This window comes from Macaca thibetana, chromosome 11 (assembly GCF_024542745.1).
Source record: "Macaca thibetana thibetana isolate TM-01 chromosome 11, ASM2454274v1, whole genome shotgun sequence".
Lineage (NCBI taxonomy): Eukaryota > Metazoa > Chordata > Mammalia > Primates > Cercopithecidae > Macaca > Macaca thibetana.
Window position 1 is genome coordinate 73,996,910 of NC_065588.1, and position 24,469 is coordinate 74,021,378.

General features: G+C 36.5%; 2 protein-coding genes across 10 annotated transcripts in view; one reads left to right on the plus strand and one right to left on the minus strand.

Moving 5' to 3' along the window:
- CSRP2 (cysteine and glycine rich protein 2) overlaps window positions 1-24,469 on the minus strand; it is a 1,103,434-nt gene that overhangs the window by 950,828 nt on the left and 128,137 nt on the right. The window lies entirely within an intron of this gene.
- The window catches only part of NAV3 (neuron navigator 3), an 890,032-nt gene that overhangs the window by 487,130 nt on the left and 378,433 nt on the right, over window positions 1-24,469 (plus strand). For 5 of the 9 annotated variants that reach the window (XM_050749282.1, XM_050749284.1, XM_050749285.1 and 2 more), the window contains exon 1: window positions 309-22,903. The exons of 2 other annotated variants lie outside the window; for them this stretch is intronic. In XM_050749282.1, the coding sequence (XP_050605239.1) occupies window positions 22,661-22,903 (243 nt within the window). In that variant the 5' untranslated portion in view covers window positions 309-22,660. Of the gene's footprint in view, window positions 1-307; window positions 22,904-24,469 lie in introns of those variants that run through there. 2 more of the 9 variants (XM_050749281.1, XM_050749286.1) reach the window with 1 other exon arrangement.

The following is a 24,469-nucleotide window of genomic DNA, read 5'->3' on the forward strand; positions in this document are numbered from 1 at the left end:
TACAATCATGTCATCTGCAAACAGGGACAATTTGACTTCTTCTTTTCCTACTGAATACCCTTGATTTCTTTCTCCTGCCTGACTGCCCTGGCCAGAACTTCCAACACTATGTTGAATAGGAGTGGTGAGAGAGGGCATCCCTGTCTTGTGCCAGTTTTCAAAGGGAATTTTTCCAGTTTTTGCCCATTTAATATGATATTGGCTGTGGGTTTGTCACAAATAGCTCTTATTATTTTGAGATACATTCCATCAATACTGAATTTATTGAGAGTTTTTAGCATGAAGGGCTGTTGAATTTTGTCAAAGGCCTTTTCCGCATCAATTGAGATAATCATGTGGTTTTTGTCTTTGGTTCTGTTTATATGCTGGATTATGTTTATTGATTTGTGTATGTTGAACCAGCCTTGCATCCCAGGGATGAAGCCCACTTGATCATGGTGGATAAGCTTTTTGATGTGCTGCTGGATTTGGTTTGCCAGTATTTTTTGAGGATTTTTGCACCGATGTTCATCAGGTATATTGGTCTAAAATTCTCTTTTTTTGTTGTCTCACTGCCAGGCTTTGGTATCAGGATGATGTTGGCCTCCTAAAATGAGTTAGGGAGGATTCTCTCTTTTTCTATTGATTGAAATAGTTTCAGAAGGAATGGTTCCAGCTCCTCCTTGTACCTCTGGTAGAATTCGGCTGTGAAGATGTCTGGTCCTGGACTTTTTTTGGTTGGTAGGCTATTAATTATTGCCTCAATTTCAGAGCCTGTTATTGGTCTATTCAGGGATTCAACTTCTTCCTGATTTAGTCTTGGGAGGGTGTATGTGCCCAGGAATTTATCCATTTCTTCTAGGTTTTCTAGTTTATTTGCATAGAGGTGAACATTCCATGCTCATGGATAGGAAGAATCAATATTGTGAAAATGGCCATACTGCCCAAGGTAATTTATAGATTCGATGCCATCCCCATTAAGGTACCAATGTCTTTCTTCACAGAATTGGAAAAAAACTACTTTAAAGTTCATATAGAACCAAAAAAGAGCCCACATTGCCAAGACAATCCTAAGCCAAAAGAACAAAGCTGGAGGCATCATGCTACCTGACTTCAAACTATACTACAAGGCTACAGTAACCAAAACAGCATGGTACTGTTACCAAAACACAGATATAGACCAATGGAACACAACAGAGCCCTCAGAAATAATACCACACATCTACAACCATCTGATCTTTGACAAACCTGACAAAAACAAGAAATGGGGAAAGGATTCCCTATTTAATAAATGGTGCTGTGAACACTGGCTAGCTGTATGTAGAAAGCTGAAATTGGATCCCTTCCTTACACTTTATACAAAAATTAATTCAAGATGGATTAGAAACTTAAATGTTAGACCTAAAGCCATTAAAAACCCTAGAAGAAAACCTAGGTAATACCATTCAGGACATAGGCATGGGCAAGGACTTCATGTCTAAAACACCAAAGCAATGGCAATAAAAGCCAAAATTTGCAAATGGGATCTCATTAAACTAAAGAGCTTCTGCACAGCAAAAGAAACTACCATCAGAGTGAATAAGCAACCTGCAGAATGGGAGAAAATTTTTGCAATCTACTCATCTGACAAAGGGCTACTATCCAGAACCTACAAATAACTCAAACAAATTTACAAGAAGAAAACAAACAACCCATCAAAAAGTGGGTGAAGGATATGAACAGACACTTCTCAAAAGAAGAAATGTATGCAGCCAACAGACACATGACAAAATGCTCATCATCACTGGCCATCAGAGAAATGCAAATCAAAACCACAATGAGATACTATCTCACACCAATTAGAATGGTAATCATTGAAAAGTCAGGAAACAACAAGTGCTGGAGAGGATGTGGAGAAATAGGAACCCTTTTACACTGTTGGTGGGACTGTAAACTAGTTCAACCATTGTGGAAGACAGTGTGGCGATTCCTCAAGGATCTAGAACTAGAAATACCATATGACCCAGCCATCCCCTTACGTGGTATATACCCAAAGGATTATAAGTCATGCTGCTATAAAGACACATGTGCACGTATGTTTATTGCGGCACTATTCACAATAGCAAAGACTTGGAACCAACCCAAATGTCCATCAATGACAGACTGGATTAAGAAAATGTGGCACATAGAGTTCATGTCCTTTGTAGGGACATGGATGCAGCTGGAAACCATCATTCTCAGCAAACTATCTCAAGAACAGAAAACCAAATACCGCATGTTCTCACTCATAGGTGGGAATTGAAAAATGAGATCACTTGGACACAGGAAGGGGAACATCACACAACGGGTCCTATTGTGGGGAGGGGGAAGGGGGGAGAGATAGCATTAGGAGATATGCCTAATGTAAATGACGAGTTAATGGGTGCAGCACACCAACATGGCACATGTATACATATGTAACAAACCTGCACATTGTGCACATGTACCCTAGAACTTAAAGTATAGTAAAAAAAAAAAAAAAAAAGAAAAGAAAATGTGGCACATATACGCTATGGAATACTATGCAGTCATAATAAAGGATGAATTCATGTCCCTTGTAGGGACATGGATGCAGCTGGAAACCATCATTCTCAGCAAGCTATCGCAAGAACAGAAAACCAAACACCACATGTTCTCACTCATAGTTGGGAATTGAACAATGAGAACACTTGGACACAGGAAGGGGGACATCATACACTGTGGCCTGTCATGGGGTGGGGGGAGGGTAGAGGGATAGCATTAGGAGATATACCTAATGTAAATGACAAGTAAATGGGTGCAACACACCAACATAGCACATGTATACATATGTAACAAACCTGCACGTAGTGCACATGTACCCTAGAACTTAACATATAATAAAAAAAAAATAAAGAAAAAAAAAGAAGTTAACTTGGGGTTGGAATTGTCAGGGAAGGTCTTAAGAGAATGACACTAAATTGACACCAAAGAAAGGGAAAGAAGTGATAGGTGGAAAGAAGGAAGAGAAGCATTTGCTGAGAGTCGGGTAAAATAAGACAGCATAACACAAAACTAAGCATTTTAAAGTGAACAATTCAGTGACATTAATACATTCGCAATATTGTGAATTCGCCAACTCAAACTAGTTCCCATTTTTATCACCTAAAAAGGTAACCTGCTGTTGCCAGCCCTGATTCCATCATCACTATATTTTTATTTACCTTCACCCTTGACACTTCTTCATCATATTCAGCAAATGAATAAATATAATCATAGATAATTTTATTCTGCTCTTCTTGGATTTCTTTCCTCAGTGGATATGCTCTATTTTTCACTGTGTTTCTTTACTAGCCTCTACTTTGAAACGACAGCCCATATCCTATTGCTAAACTCCATGCTGTTCAAATTATTTAATTGAGACAAACTTTAGCTTCTGTTCCTTCAACTTACCTTATGCCCTCCTGGGACTGAAAGCATCTAGAAAACCCCCTCTAATGGAAACCCAATTAATGAGTGAAACAAATAAATAACTTAAAAAATAGTGTTTATTCAGTGACTTTCATTTCCGTCCTCTAAATTTTCATGATCATTTCAGAGATCAAAGATTTAGTCCCAATGAAAAACTGAGGAATTTCATTTCTTTCTTTTTTTTTTAACTTTTTTTTTTTTTGAGACAGTCTCACTCTGTCACCCAGGCTGGAGTGCAGTGGCACTATGTCGGGGCTCACTGCAGCCTCCACCTCCTGGGTTCAAGCGATTCCCCTGTCTCAGCCTTCCAAGTAGCTGGGATTACAGGCACCTGCCACTATGCCCGGCTGATTTTTGTATCGTTAGTAGAGATGAGGTTTCACCATGTTGGCCAGGTTGGTGTTGAACTCCTGACCTCAAGTGATCTGCTCACCTAAGGTGCTCCCGCCTGGCCTCCCAAAGTGCTAGGAATACAAGCGAGAGCCACCGTGCCCAGTCAGGAAATCCATTTCTAATGTGATAACAGTCACACTTCATCATTGAGCAAATCTCAGGGATTGACACAGATATTCTTTGTAAATAGAAAGTTGCCAAATTAATTAATTAATTAATTTAGAGACAGAGTCTCACTCTGTCGCCCAGGCTGGAGTGCAGTGGCATGATCTCGGCTCACTGCAACCTCTGCCTCCCGGGTTCAAATGATTCTCATGCCTCAGTCTCCCAAGTAACTGGGATTACAGGCATGCACTATCATGCCTGACTAATTTTTATGTTTTTAGTAGACAAGGGGTTTTACCATGTAGACCAGACTGGTCTTGAACTCCTGGCCTCAAGTGATCCATCCGCCTCAGCCTCCCAAAGTGCTGAGATTACAGGTGTAAGCCATCATGCCTGGCCTGAAAGACACCAAATTCTTTTAGGTAATAGCATTACTCTTAGCCCATCAGTGCCTGGTTAGAGTTTACATACAAGCCAGGAGCCTATGTGCAGGGGACACGATGTGATTTTCTCAGCCCAACATTGATTACTCATTCATTTGCTGATTGTATACTCATTTTACTTTGGAGAACCAGCCATTCTTCAATTGATTACTGTCTTGGTGGAGCTATATATCAAGGTTCTCTGCCTTTCCAGGTTGTTGGGTAGGGATGTGAACCAAGTTTCATGAGTCAAATTGCTTTTCTAGGAATGTTAAGTTTGAGAAGAGTAGCAAATCTGGTATTGATCTTAGAAGACCCTGCAGAAATTGCCCATTAGTTCTTGTCATTCAGATCACCAGATATCATTGATTTAACTTATCCTGAAGTTCTCTGTGCAATTCTGCATCACCTCCCAGTAGCTATATTTACACTTGGAGGGACTGTCCCAAATCCTAAAGCTATCTCACTGATAATAACCTGAGAGAAAGAAAAACCCATCAAAATAAAAGGGCTTAGGTCAAACAGAATAAATGTGTATCTAAGAAAAAGTTGTTCATAAGGAAGCAAAAGGATAGGACGGGTCAGAAACCAACCAGTCGGCATTAGATTGCTTCATATGACTAAGCAAGTACTCAAATGATTAGAGCCTGTCACTGATCCAAAATATTTCAGTGAAGAGTGGCACACTCTAACACTTCAATGCCCTCATTTATTTCAGTATTTTTTTCTTGCATCTAATGTAAATACATCTCAATAATTTTTAAAAGTAAACCTTTTTCTTGCTCTTGTCCTTGTAGCTCATTACAAAACTGATACGCAGAGTAGTGTCTCCATTTCATCATTAGTAGCAGCATTTAGGAACTTGTTAGAAAAGCAGATTCTCAGGCTGCACCCCACATCTGCTGTTTCAGAGGCTCTGGCATGTAGAGCCCAGCATCTGTGTTTTGCAAGCCCTCCAGGTGATTCTGAGATTCACTAAGAGTAAAGGACCACTGATCGAATATTCTGCCAGAGGTCCTCAGGCACTCGCAAGTCTAATCTCCTAAAGGAGGAAATGTATCACTGCCCAAGAAGACTCATGTCCCTTCGTATGTTGAGAAAAAAACTGATGCTGATACAACATCCCAACATCTCCTAACATTTTCTGCCCTATGACAAATTTCACAAGAATCATTCAAGAAGATGTGACCTCCAAATCACATATTCTGCTTTTCTGCCATGGTTTGACATTGAACTCTACTTCTACCAAACTCTATACCATGCAAATTAAAAGAGAAATAAATAAAGCAATGGAGATCTTTATTTGAAATGTTACACCAAGAAAACAACAATAAGGAGAGGAGGTTGAATTCAAAGGGAATGGCTGGGTTACAGCCAATTAAAACAGCTGATGTGTGGTAAGCAGAGGCAGTTAAAGAAGGACAAAATAAACATCCCTTGGGAGGGACAGTGGCGAAGCAGTTTGTAAACTGAGAAAGTGACTCCTTAATAGCACAGGCCTACTTTCGTTCTTAATTAGACTGAAATTGCCCATCTGTGGCACTCACCTGTGATTAAAAACCAGCAACAGGCAAAAAGTAAAATACTGGATGTGCCAACTTTAAACCAAGTTCATACTGTATCTAAGCTTTTCACCTCGTCCATGGTTTTAAGACACTAATTAGTATGCTGCTGTTAATCAGTGAGGTTGGGGACTTCACTATCTTCTTGAGTGTGCAGCCCCAGTTTCAGGAGAGGAAGAGAGTTTTTTTTCTTTTTCCTAAGAGTGGAAATACATGCAGCCAGACATGCTGACTGTACCATCATTTACATTGGCACTGTTCATGGAGGAGTCCTGGAAAACTGTCAGGAAATGAACCTATCTTGATCATCAGAGTAAAGAAGTATGATAGACAGCGAGTGAGCCCCAGTGGCAGAAGGGTTACACAGTCCTTGAATTTTAGTTCTGGCTCTATTCACTACCAGTCAGACATTCTTCATTATTCCCAAGTAAATTTTTTAGGCTGAATAAATAGGTAAAGCAAAAAGCAAATAACTTGCAGATAGTAATTTTAGTCATGACAAACTCTTTAACTTAGTATAGTCTTAATAATGGGATTACAGTCACTTATATTGTTTATATTGAAGCAAATGAGGGTCTGTCTTGATCAGGAGGATCCTGGAGTGCGCAGTGATGCAATTACTTTAGAAATCCTCTTGGTGAAATTTGAATATCTTGCCCTGTGAAGATACTGTTATGGTATTATGCTACTATTTTCTCTCATTACTAGAATTACAGCATGTAGATTTTCAGGAGCACAGAGTAAACATTGACTTTTTTTCTAAAGATTTGTGCAGGCTAAGTGTCTCTACTATGATTAAACAAGTTAAATATAATGCATTTAAAAATCCTGATATAGCTTCTGATGAATGCCTTTCCAAATTATCATGTGTATCATCTCTAATAAGTTGAAGCTTTTAAAATTACATCATTGTCTCATATAATGACCACTTTATATTAGACTATCATAGTTGTAATATAAAATGTGGTCATGGCTTACTGAGATGTCATAATTCATCAAATCTGTTTTTTTCCCCAACATCGCATCTCCACATCCTTTCTGAACTGTACACTGTAATTTTTAGATTGCCAAGTATGATCTATCAAAATGAAAACTTGGGTGTGGTACTTAGCAACTTTTAGATATACCAATAAAACAACAACCTAATGTCTAAAGAAAACTGGGTAATTTTATATTAATATTTTATGGTATTTTTGGAACCTCATATGAGTATGCACCAGAGGAGGGTTAGAAGTTGAAATGCATTATTATATGTCAAGCTGGTATCATATATCAAATGATTTTAGAGGACAAGGAGTTAAGGGCAGGAGTACTGGGAAATACAAGATAGAATTTCAAAGGCAGGAAGAAGTCCGATGGGAAAAAAATTAAGAATGAATTGGTGGAAATTCATGGATAATTGCAAGGAACGCTAAGGGAAGATAAACTTTATATTCATTGGAAGGGGTTAAGAATGAAGACTATTACAAATACTAGACACAGAAGGTCTGGAAACATAGACCATGATTTTATGATGGATTAATCCATAGTTTCAGACTTGTTCAACACCCTGCATATATGATCAATGCGTAAATTAGTGTTTTAACCCGGTAACAGCAAAAGGTGCATTTTTAGAGAGAGGAACACTTGACAGCCTCCAGTAAAGTGAAAATGGGAAGTTGCTGCTTTCAATTTGAATAGGATTGATATTGGGACAGTAGTTTCAGATAGTCTCTGAGATGATAGCGTTTGACTCTCTTTCCTTTGAGTTAATTATTAAGGATTATCCAGAAGGTATTTATCCAATGCAAGCACAAATTACTAGACAAAGCACAGGTGAAGCCACCAGGTAGCTTCTGAAAAGCACTGTTATCTGCAGCTTTCTTGCATGGTGCTTGGTTGTGAACTCCACATGGGCTCGGCTATCATCTGCCGCCACCTCTCTGCAGCTAACAGGCTGTGAACATCATTTATGGACACAAGGTCTTGTGCCATTTACCTCCATGTTTACTCTGTTTTATCATCTCTCACTCCTTTACCTCTGCTTCCCTAAACCAGAGAGAAAACGAAATCATTGATCAATATGCAGAAATGCAAAAAATTACTTGAAATAAATAATGTGGGTTTAGGACTTTATGTTTTAGCTCAATTCTAAACAGCCTTATGATTCCTAAACTATGGCAGGATAAGCTTTCCAGGGAACATTTAAAGCTCACAGTTCAGAGAGAGCAGTAAAGTGCCATGTATATGTTAACTCTAAGAATTCTTCCTCATTGACAAATTGAATTGGGCGAAGATGTGGCAGCACGGCTGGTATTTTATCTGCAACTATCAAACTCTAGTGGTTCTTTCCCATTTTGACTTTTTATTCTCTTTTCCAATCTATTATCCTCTTTCTATCTTCTGGTGGATATCTGTTGACCTTTAATCCTTACTTACTGCATACACTTTGGCGATGACTTTATGGAAGGATCCTTGCTGGGGCTCAGATGCTGAGGAAGATATGGCATGAATAAAATATAAATGGGAAAGAGAAAATGAGAGCATGCAAGCTTTAAGGCTTATCTAAATGGAGCAGACAATTTTAGGTTTGGAATTGCTGCACCCTCTGTAAGATTCTCTTGTAATTTTATACTTCTATTGAATATTCTGCAGTAGAATAATAAGCCCTGCTCTTTGCCAGAGATGCTTTGTTTAAATCAAATCCTCTGGAGAAAATCTCAAAACGAATAGCTGCTGAGTTTACTTAATATAAAGGGTTTTTTTTTTTTTAATTTAAAGTTTCCTTAACAGAGTTGCTTGTTGATTAAAATGCTCTGCCAAGTTCTTCTAGTGATTCTGTCAAGACCAAACTATGGTTTTTTTTTTTTTTTAAACTGCAGAAGCAAATATTAACTTCACCTGAGGTTTCTCTAGCAAAGCATTTTCTTCTTTTCAGAAGCTTTTAACATTGCCATATGTATAATTAAATGGTCATTTCACCTTTATTATATTTTTGTGGCATTTTAAAAATTATTTTTCTTGTTTATGTACACTGTAGCAATTATGGTCACCATATGCTTGTTATGTAACATAGCCCTTAACACCCAGCTGATAGATGCAAGCTGTTGGGGAAAAATCAACACTGGTCTCCTATTTATCTAATTTTAACCCTCAAAGATAAATTCAGCTGGATAAATGTGTTCCTAAGCATCTTTCACCTGTCAGAAAATATTTTTATATAGTTCTTCTCACAACAGGAAGGAAAAGGCCTGCCTCTCTAGAACTTGATTTTGCCACTAGTAACATTGTGCTATTGAGATAGTACTTTTGAGATAAAAGACACAGTAAGCCAGTAAAGTAGAAGCTACAGTGTGATGATATAAATATATGTATAAACTAGCTTTTCGGAGGGATAGGTGGGATAGGTGGAAGAGAGGAAGGTAAGGATTTCTTCCTGATGAATATAAACAAAAACAATTTAAGGCAAATGCAAGTTTAATAATTTAACCAATACTTAGTGAGCCATGCAATTGAACTTATTTTTCCTAAAGTTATTCTATAAATCACAAATATTTTGTTTCATAAGAATCTGAAGTCTCTACCATAAAGAGTGCAAATATACCATTATTATAGAAAGAGTTGCAGGAATAAAACTCCTAGAATGTACATGCATTAAGTCATGATTTCTAAAACTGTCCTATGAAAATGATATAGTCTCTAATGAGCAATTTTAGTGTTTAGTAGGAAACAGGGAAATTGTTTTTATGTGAGAAGAATCCATTCCATCACATTAGAATTACAAAACTTTCCATTTATGTTTGTTCAAAGTTTTTTGTTTTGTTTGGTTTGGTTTGGTTTGCCTGTTTTTGACAGAAAGTGTGGAAAGTTGGCAGTGTCTTTGCAGGGATGAGGAGTATGTGATTGCTAACACACTTTGCTTTCAATGACCTCATGTGAATGTTAGGAAAGTCTGGAGGAAATCAATTCATTTACAAGAATCCAGGTTAGTATCTGATGGTCTCCATTAGAAAAGTGTTTAGAGGGAAGAAAACGAATAACACATTACCATTCACCATTCACATTTAATATTGCATCAGTTCTGCATTTGAGGAAAGCAGTTTTTGTTCTTTCTATTCCAGAAATGTGAGAGATTTTATTTTACATATGATAAAGAATATGAAAATAAATGTATTAATTAGTATTCCAGGTTTAATTAATGACCAAGTCAGATTATTTTAAAAGTAAACAAATAGCTCATTTCCCAGGTTGTATGTATGACACATTTTTGTGTAATATTAATTATACCAGCTACTGATAGATTTCAGCCCATCCCATTTTCAGCAAATCAGATGAACTTCATTCCTTTTAATTTTGGCTATGCAAACTTCTTTCTTTAATATTATCAAAATGCATTGCAGGCATTTCCAATGCCTAAAAATATATCTATCAGTGAAAAGGAAACTGTTGGATTTAAAATCTTCTCATAGCTATTGTAGAAATTAGGAAAAAGTGGACTCATGAGTGCAATAGGTTTTACTGGGAACGTTTTATGGGAAAAATAGGAGCCTTATAAGATTTTTCGTGTTTACCCCTCACTCATTTCCTTTTTCTTCACTTCTCAACTGAATATTAACATAACTAAAATATAATTATGCTACTAATTCTGAAAGTATAAGTATTGACTAATAATGAGGATTTTAAGCTGAGGTCCCTCAGGGTCAAACTTCTTTAGGTGAAAATCCAGTTTGTCACTTGCTACTTAAAGTTTATCTACAAATTTTTCTTTATTCTCATCTCTTTGAAGTTTGCGAAACCTCCTCAATTCACTAAAATATAGCTAGTGAACAAAGTAAAATAAGAGTTAAGTTTTAGATGCCAAACTTAGTTGTCCATTTTTTCTACTCTCATCCTTGCTCTATACTCTAAATCTAACAAATACATTGGGAAAGCATTGAAGAGGGGATTAAAAATGAAATGTTTTATGAAAATATTTAGCAAGACAATATGGACACAGGAAAAATGAAGAAGTTCCTCATATATATCTTATGTTGCTAATGATACAAAATTTTATATGAAAAATAATATTTACAGAAATCTATTCTGCTTTTTCAATGTTATGTGTTTTCACTCACCAGTTCTCATGGTCCATACACTTAAAACAGGAAAGAGAAAGATATTTTAGGGCAACATATGTGTGGTTCATAAAACCAATAAGCAGGGTATATGCAAGAAAGAGCCCGGCAACTACTTCTGTTGCTGTCAGAAATCATTGTGAAATTTCATGAAAAGGAACTCTTGAGTCACTGATAATATGGAAGTAAAGGGCAATGTCTACATGGAAATTAACATTTTTGTAAGAAAAATGATTGACTAAAGAAAATGGATGATGAGGTCAGTAGAAAATAAAATGTCAATAAAATAAATATGTGTGTGTGTGTGTGTGTGTGTGTGTGTGTGTCTGTGTGTGTGTGTGGGGGGCTATTCTGGTAAGAAGCAGATAAAAAAGGAAAGGAAAACTTTGAAGGGTTTACTTAAACTATTTGATCACTTTGCATCTTTTATAGTAGGTTTCTATATATTTCTGAATCTAATGTATTAGATGCCTGTCTTAGTCCATTAGTGCTGTTATAACAGAATACCACAGACTGGTAATTTCTGTAAGAACAGGAATTTACATCTCATAGTTCTGGAGGCTAGGAAATCCTAGATCAAGGCACTGACATCTGGTCCTCACCAGATGTCTTCTGGCTGCATCTTCACATGTTAGAAGGTGCAAGGGCAGGAGAGGGGAGACCTCCCTCCATCAAGTCTTTTTATAAAGGCACCTAATCCCATTCATGAGGGCAGAGCCCTGACGATTCCATCACTTTCCAAAGCCCACAACCGCCAATACTGTTGCATTGAAGATTAAGTTTCAGCGTGCGATTTGAAGGGGACGAAAACATTGAAACCACTGCAATGTCTGACAGAGAGATGTGGTTTCCCAGTTAATGGTCTCATTTGATTTTTGGGCTATTAAGAACATGACCATTGCATACAGCTGGGAAGATCGCACACTCTACCACTGTGTGAGTGAAAGGCATTACAACCTCAAGTAGTTGTTGACCTTGAGTCATTGCTTTTGTTCAATGGAATAAGTAGATATTAATGATGTATATGTAATTTCATGTTGCTGTCTTTTTAAATGGTGCCATAAGATTTCCTTAAAGTGACTTATCTATATTTTATTTATACTTGCTAAATATAGACCCAGTACTGAATAAAATACTCAAAATAATAGAAAAGTCATAATCAGATCTTACATTTTCATTATCGTACTTTCTAATTTCCTATTCTTCTTTTATGACTTCAGATAGATCGAATAAGAGGTATCTAGCTGAACCTCTCAGTATTCCTCTCTCTCTTTCTTATTATCTGTATCTGTCTCTACCTGTCACACATACACACACACCTACACACACACATGTTCGCACAAACATATAAACACACACACAGCTGTTTTGAAATATCCTCAGAGTTCCTAGTAAAAATGCTACATGATCTGATAAAGACAAACTTTTGAAGCTATTGATGGGATAGCTTTTCTGGGTGGTTCCTAGAAAGGATCTGGATGTTAGTTAGATCTGAAGTTTAGAACCTGTACTGGAACTGGGAACTGGAACTGATTACAGGCAGCGATTACTTTAACTCATTACTTAAAATCATAGGCTAATTATAGTGGTACCCTGTGTTAAAACATAAGAATAAAGTTTAAATGTTTAAGAAAAGATTTACTCTCAATCCCTGAACGAAACCTAATGCACCCTCAGAATATCTGCAATAAAGCTGGAGATGGTTAACATGTGGATTCTGAAGGGGCAAGAGCAATAGTTACATGTTGAGTCCATGGTGCTTGGGATGTGAAAATGCACACTATTCCAAGTGGTCCTATAAATCTTTCACAATTACAAGTTACAACCATTGCAAATGACATTTTTATGATACCTTTTGAATGGCTTGGCTTTGGTGTGCCACTCTTTTATGTTTTAGCCAATTTTATTTGTATATAACTTTCAAAAACATATGAAAATAAGAAAATTGGCAAGGAAGCAGTAGTGAAAATGATACCTTTATAAAACAATGTTATTATACATTGTTACATCTAAAAATTTTTGGCTGCATTTCGCAGGACCAAACTGTTACAACTTGTTTGAGATGTCTTCCTTTATCTTTTTATAGCACATTATATTTGTGTTCTCATATTCCAACAAGAATGGTTCTTTTAAGCATAATTATTTTTTAGGTTGCATTTTTTAGCATTCATTTGTATATTTAAGGGTCTACTGTCTTACTGGAACACTGAAATTTATCTGGCAAGAATATCCAATGATTTTGTTTTAATGGAATAGTTGTCCTTTTTCCAGATATGTATTTTTTTTTTTTTTTCACTCAGGGAGCTGATATCCTTGAAGCGAGGGTATTAACATGCAATGCCATTCCAAAGCTGACTACATTTGCTTTTCATTATACTTTATGGTTAAGAGACCCTCTGATTTTGATAAATTTTATTTGCTCAACTAACTCTACCAGTAGCATATTGTAAGGAAGCCTGGAGGGCAGTAAATGCATGCTATAGAGCATATATAAACAACTTCCACCTCTCCTGAGAAGTTCCTCATTGTAATTGAACATTGTGTGCATTCTTTAAAAATGCGTTAGCTGTCTTATTATGTAATCCCTTGTACTCATCACCTGCTTTTATGTTTTAGCCAGCTAGTTTACCTTTCTTTTGCCTGATTCAATACCACAATAGAGGCACATCTTGGCTCATTGCCCCTTGCCCCCACAAATACACTGTATGAGCAGAGTATACCTAATACTTCTCTATGCATCAATTTTTTTCTGAGATATCTGAAAAAATGATTTCAGTGGGAATACTGGTAAGAAAAATTCTAAAACAGATCTTAGTGTCTTAAGTATTAGAAGCCAGATCTGGAGAATAATTTTAACTTCATGCTCAGTATATCGTATCTTTATCATATCTTATTTTTTCTTATTTAAATTTCCTCATTAGTTCTGAAGACAATCTGTTCAAATTATTCAAACATTTTGCAACTTGTTGGTACAAGTCATTTATTCCCTGGGGTTTAAGGGAAGTTCTTACCTGGATGAAGGATAATTTTTAAAAATGAAGATTCTTAAGGTTGAATGTGAAAGTGATAATGTACAATACAGTTTCAGAATGGATTGGAAAAAAAAAAAAGAACAGTTAATAATTTGACTCTTTACTTGTGCTTCTATTATAGACTAACAGGGACCATATTTACTTCCCCCCACCTTAAGTATAAACTGAACAAAAGTGTATAAAACAATATTATTCAGCCATTGGACAACGGGCAATACAGGACAGTGGTTCCAGAAAGAAGGGTCATCAAAGGGGAAGGCTTACTGTTGTGCTAGTTGACTTCCTGGAGGCAATATCCAGACCACAGAGTAGAAACGGAGAACCCAAATAGAGTACAGAAGTTTTGCTGAGTCTTGGAAATAGAGATCAAAGTTTAGGAAAGGCTCGAGGGCTAAAATTTTGGAGCCAAAGTACCAGAAAGGAAGGAACTACAGAGAGAGAGAGAGAGAGACAAAGATAAAATGAGATAGATAAACAGACACAGAGAAACAGAGAGAGAGAGATACAAAGAGATGTGAGAGAATGAGGATGAACACTAGAGACTTACAGAGGTGTTTCTTCTAATCTTTGGCAGAGGATTTATCCATACACGTATTAGAGGAAACAAGCAAATGCCAAAGAAAGGACCAGCAGAAAGAAGTATGAGAAATAATTGCTAGCACTCATACAAGGTTGGGAATAATTGACATTTTCCCCAGTCAGAGTGAAAAGACCATGAGGCGTGTGTTAGATTCACAAAATTGTATTTCTTTACAAGTGGTGCAAAATTAGCTCTAGGCAATCTGATCTGTACCTTCTTTAACAATGTATTTCAAATGCTCAAAACCTACTTAACTGTGTGCCATTACAAAGTCAAATACTACTTGAAATCCAGTATTCAAGTGTACAACTCAAAATGTCTCCCATCCAGTAAAATATTACCAGGCATGTTAAAAAGCAGTATGACATGACTCATATCCAGGAGGGAAAAAAATCCATTAATGGAAACATACTTAAGAAATGGCAGAGATGATGGAATTAGCAGACAAATTGTTGTTAAAACAACTATTATAAATATGCTCCATACGTTCAAGAAGGTAGAAAAACATAAATTTTTTTTATGAGACATGGAAGAAAGAAAAGACACCCAAATGGAACTCCTAGAGATAAAAAAGTGTAGTGTGCAAATTAAAAATACACGAGATAGGATTACAACAGATTAAATCATATAGAAGTAAAGATTAATGAACTTGGAAACAGTAATAGAAGTTACGTGAATGCAAAGTGAAATGAAGCACAGAGAGTTTTTTTTTTTTTTTTTTTTTTTTTGATAGGGAGTCTCACTCTGTCACCAGGCTGGTGTGTTGTGGCACAATCTTGGCTGACTGCAACCTCCAGCTCCCGGGTTCAAGCGATTCTCCTGCCTCAGCCTCCTGAGTAGCTGGGACTGCAGGCGCATGCCACTACACCCAACTAATTTTTTTTTTTTTAATGTAATTTTAGTAGAGACAGGGTTTCAGCATGTTGCCCAGGCTGGTCTCAAACTCCTGAGCTCAGGCAATCCATCCGCCTTGGCCTCCCAAAGTGCTGGGATTACAGGTATGAGCCACTGTGCCCAGCTGAGGGTAAGATTTTTAAAGCCTTAAAAAATTAATTGCATTAGTAACCGTGCATGAAAGCAGGTGGTCTAGCATACATAACTGGAGCCCTAGAAGGAAGAGGGAGGCAGAAAATAAGTTTAGAAAGAACTCAAAAGTTTCCAAAATTTGATATAAACTATAAAAAAGGCCAATTAACATAACACAACCTGAATAAAACGTTAAAAAAATCAAATTGCTGACCAGGCACAGTGGCTCACACCTGTAATCCCAGCACTTTGGGAGGCCGAGGAAGGTGGATTACCTGAAGTCAGGAGTTTGAGACTAGCCTGGCCAATATGGTAAAACCGTGTATCTACTAAACATACAAAAATTAGCCGGGTGTGGTGGTGTGTGCCTGTAATCCAAGCTACTTGGGAGACCGAGGCAGCAGAATGGCTTGAACCCAGGAGACAGGGATTCCAGTGAGCCAAGATAGCGCCACTGTATTCCAGCCTGGTGAGAGAGCGAGACTCCGTCTCAAATAATAATAATAATAATAATAATAATAACAACTTGCTAAAAGTGAGTGATAAAAAATGCTTCTCAGATTTCTTATCAGAAGTTGGATAATACAGTCAGGATACATAGAAAGGAACAAAGATCAGACATAGGATGGACTTCTCCTTAGAAACTATGCAAGTGAAAATACAATGGTGTGGCATCTTTACTGAAGAAGAAAAATTGTTAACTTAGAATTTTGTACCCAGAAAAAAATTCTTTCATAAATGGAGGCAAAGCAAACTCTTTTTTAGCCAAACAAAAGCTGAGACAGTTAATCTCCAGCAATCTGCAATTTGAAAAATGTTATAAAAGGTTGCTTATAAAAGGAAAATGATACCAGATAAAAATTTGCATCTATGCAAACGAAAGAAGAGCACCAGAAATGGAAATTATGTGGATAAAAATAAAGATTATTCGGTTTTTAATTTTTAAAACAGAATTGATAATATAACAAAATAATGTGCTCTGTTAATATATGCAGAAGAAAATGTATGCTAACATTAGCACAAGAATGTGTACAGGAATGTAAAATTAAATACTGTGAGGTTTGTAAATTATATCTAAAGTGGCATAATAAAATTTGAAGGCATATTCTAGTAAGTTAATGGTTTATATAGTAAATCCTACAGGAAACAGAAGAATAAAATGAAATATGTGTCACCCACTAAGAATCCCACTTTATAAAGATACAGATAAAGTTGAAAGAATGGAAAGATGACACTAAACACTAATCAAAATCCTTTAAAAAGTAGTTTAGCACAAAGGGATATTTAGGATCCCCACTCACAAGCCTGCAGAAGTTTGAGAGATATATGGAGAATCATCCTCTAACAAAAAGCAAGCTGAAGACTAGGACAAAATCTATTCAAATATATATCTAAGATAGGACCTATACCGAAATATATAAAGAATTGTTGAGAAAACTCGGTAATAATGAGACAAACAAAAAGTAGGCAAGAGTTTTTGACAGATATTTCACCAAAGATGATATATGAATGACAAGCACACACATGAAAAGATAGTCAACATCAATAAATTATTAGAAAATTTCACATTAAAACTGCAGTGATACACCCCTACCCCTGAATAGAATGGCTAAAATGAAAGACTGAAGATACAAAGTCGAGGTATGTGGAGCAAGTGGGCCTCCCATACATTGCTATTGGGAGTTCAGAATGGTATGTTTTGGAAAATAGTGTGGTACTTGCTTACACAATTAAATATATAGTTATCAGATGACTCAGAAATTCCCTTCGAGTTATTTATCCATGAGAAAATAAAATAAATATCAACATAAGACATATATAAATACTTATAGGGCCAGGTATTGTAGCTTAAGTCTGTAATCCCAGCACGTTGGGAGGCTGAGGCAGGTGGATCACTTGAGGTCAGGAGTTGGAGACCAGCCTGGCCAACATGGTGAAACCCTGTCTCTACTAAAAATACAGATGGTGCATATCTGTAGTCCAAGCTACTCAGGAGGCTGGGACACAAGAATTGCTAGAACCCCGCAGGCAGAAGTTGTAGTGAGCCAAGATCACGCCACTGCACTCCAGCCTGGGTGACAGAGCATGGCTCTGTCCCCCTCCCCCTGCAAAAATTATAGAACTTTCCCAAACTGGAAACAAATCAAGGGTCCTTTACCAGATAAATGCATAAATGAATTGTGCCATATTCACACCATGTTATGCATTTCAACCATACAAAAGAAAGAACTAATGATACATACAACACATGGATAAATCTCAAAAACATTATGCTAAGTGAAAACAGCCAAAAACGAAAATACTGAATGATTTCATTTCCGTGAAATTTTAGAAAAGGCAAAACTAGCATTAGAAGTCACTTCAGACATTGCCTGTGTTGAGACTGGGACATGGGCATGTGAGAACATTTTGAATGAAGGGAATATTCTACATCTTGATAGTGGTACTGGCCATATTGAATTATTTCCTTGTATTTGTTGAATTTTACTTATGTGTAAATTCCACTTCAATCAAGCTGTTAAAAATAGGAATGTGAGGCCAGGTACGGTGGTTCACGCTTGTAATCCCAGCACCTTGGGAGGCCAAGGCAGGCAAATCACCTGAGATCAGGAGTTCGAGACCAGTCAGGCCAACACAGCGAAACCCCGGCAAAAACTTGTCTCTACTAAAAATACAAAAATTAGCCAGCATAGTGGCAGGTACCTGTAATCCCAGCTATTTGGGAGGCTGAAGCATTGAACTCGGGAGGCAGAGGTTGCAGTGAGCCGAGATCGTGGAGTATAGTTACTCCAGCCTGGGGGATAGAGCAAGACTATGTCTCAAAAAAAAAAAAAAAAAAAAAAAAAGTAATGTGGCTTTTCTATATTTTTAGCAAATATCAGAGTTGACTATCCAATCATATTTTTCCTTTCAGTGAGCATGCTTTTGTGTTGACAGTTGAATATTTTTTCTCCTACTCTTTCTTAAAAATCGTGGTTTGCAAGTTGCCATTTTATGAGATTTTATTACTTGTTTTTTAAATTACTGATATTCAAATTTAGCCAGGTTGGAATTCTCTTATTGTCTAAAACTCCAGCTTAGCTTCAGAAGCTATTTCAAGGCTCATTGCCACTTTTCTTGTTAGATTTGATAGGAATGCAATGACAACCAATTTATTTCACTTTAATTTTCAGGATTTTTTCCTGAGTTCTGTTCGATTAACCCTTATGATCATGGCCGTATTAGGCTTCATGACTTTATCTCTCTAATTCTCATAACTATATTTCCTGTAACATTTAAAGCTAACATTTACTGAACACTTACTATGTGGAAAACTGTCCTAACGACATCATACATTTACTTCCTTTAATTCTCACAGCACCCCTGTGAAGGAAGTATAATTATTTTTTACTCCATTTTATAGAGGATGAAACGGAGACACAGCAACTTCCAAATTCGTATAACTAGTAAGTAAGGAAGCCGAGATTTGCTTATAAGCACTCCCACTTTACAGCCCATTGCCTGAACTATCAAATTACAAATCCTATAATTTACAGGTCTTAAATTCTAGTGTTTAGGAGAATCAATTCGCTTAAATATGACTCTCAGACCTTTCCCTCTCCCTTGTGATGGTTTCAACATGAGTTTTGTGTCCCCTCCAAAAACTCATGTTGAAATTTAGTTGGCATTGTAAATGGTACTAAGAGATGGAGACATTAAAAGGTAATTAGGCCATGAGAACAGTAACTTCACACATGGATTAATGTTATTGTGGTAGTGGGATTATCATGAGAGTAGGCTGTTAGAAAAGCGACTTTGGCCCTCTCTGTCTCTCTTATATGAGTGCTCTCTTGCTCTTCCGCTTCCACCATGGGTAGATGCAGCAAGAAGACCCTCACTACATATGCGCCCCTCAGTATTATACTTCCCAGCCTCCAGAACTGTAAAAGGCAAATATCTTGTTATTTATAAATTATCCAGTTTTAGATATTCTGTTATGGTAGCACAAATGGACTGACACAGTGGGTTCGGGATGAATACAATCATCTGTATTTTTAGCAAGCACTCAGCTCACCATCCCATCTGCTTTGTTGAACTCAGTTTGTAAAACCTCATTTTGAACTTCATCTACAAAGTATCAGTGACCGTAAGCTAATTTTTTACTTTCTCAGTGCCTTTGTCTCCTAGGTCTCAGAATAATGGGGTTCTTTTAAGATAAATTGAGATGACAACTCCTGGCACAAAGCACATTTTTTATAGTTAAGTTAGTTTGGTTTTGTTGCTTTTGGTGGTAGATATTATTGCAAAAAATTAGTTGACAGTGGCTACTAATACCAATCTTGTATTTCAGTGAGAGTGAAAGATATTGCCTACTATGCAAAAGGTATTTTAAAGTGAAAAGACATCTTATTGAATGTGAACCCTTTTTTTTTTTCAATCTAATTGTTCCAGGAATTACAATACATTCTCCTCCAACATATGTTTCTAAAACACCAATTAGCTCATTTGTAACTGGCAAATAGGAATATTATACTAGTATAATGTAGAAGTTGTATAGCTTTATATACAATTTATTCTAGGCAAAGGGAGGCAGAATAGTCAGAGTAGAATTATTACCTTGGGTGGGCAAAGAAGTCCTCAGTCTGAATGTTGTATAGTCAGCAGGAGCCCTTTTGGCTCAGTTTTAAGAAAACTAAAAACAAAAACAAAAATGAATGCCTGCATCTGGGGCTTCCTCTTCAAAGGGGCATGCCCCTGGCCTTGTGCAGCTCTTGAATATTTGCAGTTGCCCTGACCCTGTACCAATTTCAATGTCAAGCCTACTTGCTTGGAAAGTTTGCCTTCCAACCGGATTTCTTCCACCAATTCTAGTTAAAGTGTTGCCAGCATTTTACCCAATTTTTTCTTTTATGTAATTCTGGGTCACTTCCTTGGGTGGTCCAAATTACCTTCGGAGGTGCCGATATTATTTTTGCTAGCAATATATTCCCAAAGTTGCATATGTTTTGAGTGGTCTTCCTAGAATCAGTTTTTCCCACAAGTTCTATTATTTAGGTGCTGTTTTGTTTTGCATTGTGAGGATTACAAGTTGCATATGTCTTCTTATGAACTAAGCCTCATTTTACGAACATTAACCTCTCCAGCTCTGTATTATCTTATAGTTTCTGAAAGTTATAATGTGTTGAATGGTTTGCAAATTGCAAAATAACTTACTTCCTCAGAGAGATTATTTCATTTCTTTGATACCACTAGTATTGTATTTGTTTTGTATTATCCCATTGTGTAAAGCCCACTTGGGTTACTTTTTTTTTAAAAGTCGGCAAGACTTCTAACTTGCATTTCCTGTCTTCTATGCTGCATCAGCAGAACACATACATGTTATTTTACTTATTGGCTCTTTCATCTATAAATTACTGCCTCTTAGATAAAAGTACGTAGTGATTTAAAGACCTGGAAACAGTAGGCCAAAGATGACCATTTCTTCACTAAAGAAAGACATTTTCTATAAAAATGGTTATGATTTAATAATTTCCATAATTCATTGTATCTATCTATACTAAGTGTCCACCACTCATTTTTTCTAAGATCTTTGGTTACATTATTACTAATTTTTACAACATTTGGTGAATGTAATTACTCTCTATATCCATTATCTGAGTGGAATCACTTTCAGAACAATAATGCATAGTACCTTAGATGTTTTCTTAAAAGTTTACCCATTGTTTATTTAAAGTTCCTGACATGCTTTAACCAGAAATAGAACATGCTATGATTATAATAAAATAGTTCTATGGATAGAAGCATCATCATTCATTCTCACTGAGTATCTGTTTGGATACTTTTTAGAAGCTTGGAATTTTAAGTTGGACTTAATAAGCTTGAATAACAGTGTTATTTTCAACCGTTTTAAAAGATGGGTTTATAAACTAAAATCATACATTCTTTCCCCATTTCTAGCTTCATCATTTTAGTCAAATTTTTCAGTGTCTCCAAGTCATAGCTATTCTTTCTAGAAAGTGAAGAAAATAAATATGCCTATACTTTGAGTCATTCCAATGATTAAATGTGATAATGCATAAAATGTTTAGCTCAGTAACTGCTTTGTAATATATTCCACATAAGTATTAGCTTTGAATGTTTTTATAATCATGACTTATTCATTTTGGGAACAATGATTACTATATATTTAGTGCCCTGCTCCCTGTGTTTACTCTATTTTCATAACCTAGGCAGCTATGGTCCGATGAATGATTTCACTGCTTTAGCTAGTTGCACTATTGCATGATTTTAGCCTGATTTCATGGGATGCAACAGAATGAACATCGTGGCTCATGGCTGTCAGTAGTGAAAAATAGCTGGAAATCAGACAAACAAGTTTATTGCTGAGATTGTTTCCGGGCTAAAAGTTCTTCCAACAGCTGTTTGTTTTGGCCATTAACATGTCCATTCTTTTTATTTTTTTCTGAGCTGAGGGAAATACAATTTTCTTTAAAAAGAGAATGCAGGCTGGCTATTTCTGAAATCAGGAAGAACCCCTGTCCTTCCACTGTTGTGGTCTTTTGGCTGCTCTGACAGTTGGACTGAAGGGCTTCTCCTTTTGTTTTTTTCCTCTTTTTCACTCTCAAAGTTCAGACTCAGACTGCTTTAGTGAGAAGAAAAAAGCAAAACTAAGAGCTGTCTAATCCTAAGAAGGAGCTTTGTAGCAGTTACCTTGAAGAAAAGTTTACTCCCCAAAGGAGTATTTAGTATTACTTAGACACTGAGTCACTGAACAGAGAGAGAGAGAGAGAGAGAGAGAGAGAGAGAGAGAGAGAGAAATGAGAATGAATATGAATCCCAGCCAGCAAGAAAGAAAGATACTTAACTAAAGATGCAGAGAAGTTTTGCCTCTTCCTGAAAATTATATTATTAGTTTTTAAAAAATCAGGATGACTGCTAGTTTTGTTTAAAGTATTTGTTCTGGAAATACTAAAGTTGGAGTCTACCAGACTGAGGTTAGAAGCATTTTCTTTGGCAGCAAGAAGATAATTTTATAGAAGCCATGCCTGTTTTTGGGGTTGCCTCAAAACTGAGGCAGCCAGCTGTGGGGTCAAAGCCTGTGCATACTGCTCTTCCGATACCAAATCTTGGCACTACTGGGTCACAGCACTGTTCTTCAAGACCTTTGGAACTTGCTGAAACAGAGAGCTCCATGCTTTCTTGTCAGCTTGCATTGAAATCAACCTGTGAATTTGGAGAGAAGAAACCCCTCCAAGGAAAAGCCAAGGAGAAAGAAGACAGCAAGGTTAGTTGCTGAAGTTACCTGCAGACTTATGTAGCTAAAATGCGCATTTCTTTTTAAGTGCACTATAAAACGTGTTATGAAATCGGGAGTAGATGAGGAATACCAGTGTAAGGATGTAAGCAGTTACAATGGCTGAAAAGCTGAATATTTAGCTTATGTAAAAACTGTATTCTTAGTTTAGAGTTGTAAAAGTCATGATCAAAATTTTCTGAATATGCATCTATTGTAATCATTTAGTACTACTTATTGATGAATGCCTAGTTAGTTCTAGATATTGCTCTATTACTAGTAACCATAATCAATCACAAATGTGATAAAAAGAGAGCCTATTGTCATACTTACTGCGATGTCTGAAAATAGATACTTTCCAAAAGACATTTACTTGTAATAATACATATAGACACCATCGCTTTTCTCTAAATGTCATTTGCATTTCAAAGAATTTCTGTTTGAAAATTTGTATCCTAGGCTGCTTAATTCATTGCAATATGAAGGAAAATGAAATGCTGTTTTCCATGATACTGCACATTTATCTGAATTCTCCCTTGTAAACTGAAACCCTACTCTTTTACTTATTACCGATATCCTTTTCAGTCATTTAATTTATGGTATTTTGTGAGTCGTTGCTCTTAGCCCTTGGTTTCTAAAGCATACTGTGACCGTTTCCTCCAGTCACGAATGCTAGCATGGCCCTGAAGCTGCTGAACTTCATGGGGATTCGTTTGTACCTTGATAAGCGTCACTTTTGTTTTGTGTATTTTTACTTCTATAGGTACATATTAGGTGTATATATTTATGGGTACATATTAGGTGTATATATTTATGGGTACATATTAGGTGTATATATTTATGTGGTTCATGAGATATTCTGATACAGGCATACAATGTGTAACAATCATATCAAGGTAAATGGGGTATCTGTCGCCTTAAACATTTATCATGTCTTTGTATTGCAAACATTCTAATTAATATTCTTTCAGTTATTTTAAAATATAGAATGTTATTGTTGATAGTAATCATCCTGTTGTGCTATCAAATACTAGATCTAATTCATTCTATCTAAATGTATTTTTGTACCCATTAACCACCCACACTACCCCCACCCCTCGCCACTACCCTTTCCAGCCTCTGGTAACCATCATTCTACTAAGCATCACTTTTTAATGCGGCATTAACTATGATGTCAAGCTTTCCAAAGTCACAGCCTCATCTCTGGCTTCTTAGGAAATATTTTGGTTTTACTCTGCTATCCAAATGTTAGTTTAAAATAATTTAAGGAAAAGAACCTTTATATAAAAATCAACTCTAGAAGTGAAAAAGAAAGCCACTCCTTTTTCTACAATGCCCATTCCACCTTCACCTGTTCATATCCTTTAAGCTTCATCCCAGATGCAACTTTGTTCATAAAGTCTTTGCTAGCTATCTCTTCCCCACCATTCCTCTTTCCAAATTCTTTGTCTGTAGAAATGCTTGTGTATTTTAATTGTCTGGATAATTTCTTTTAATTATCTGGATAATTTATTTGTATCCCCACTAAGTTGAAAACGTATAGAAGGCGGGTCTCGT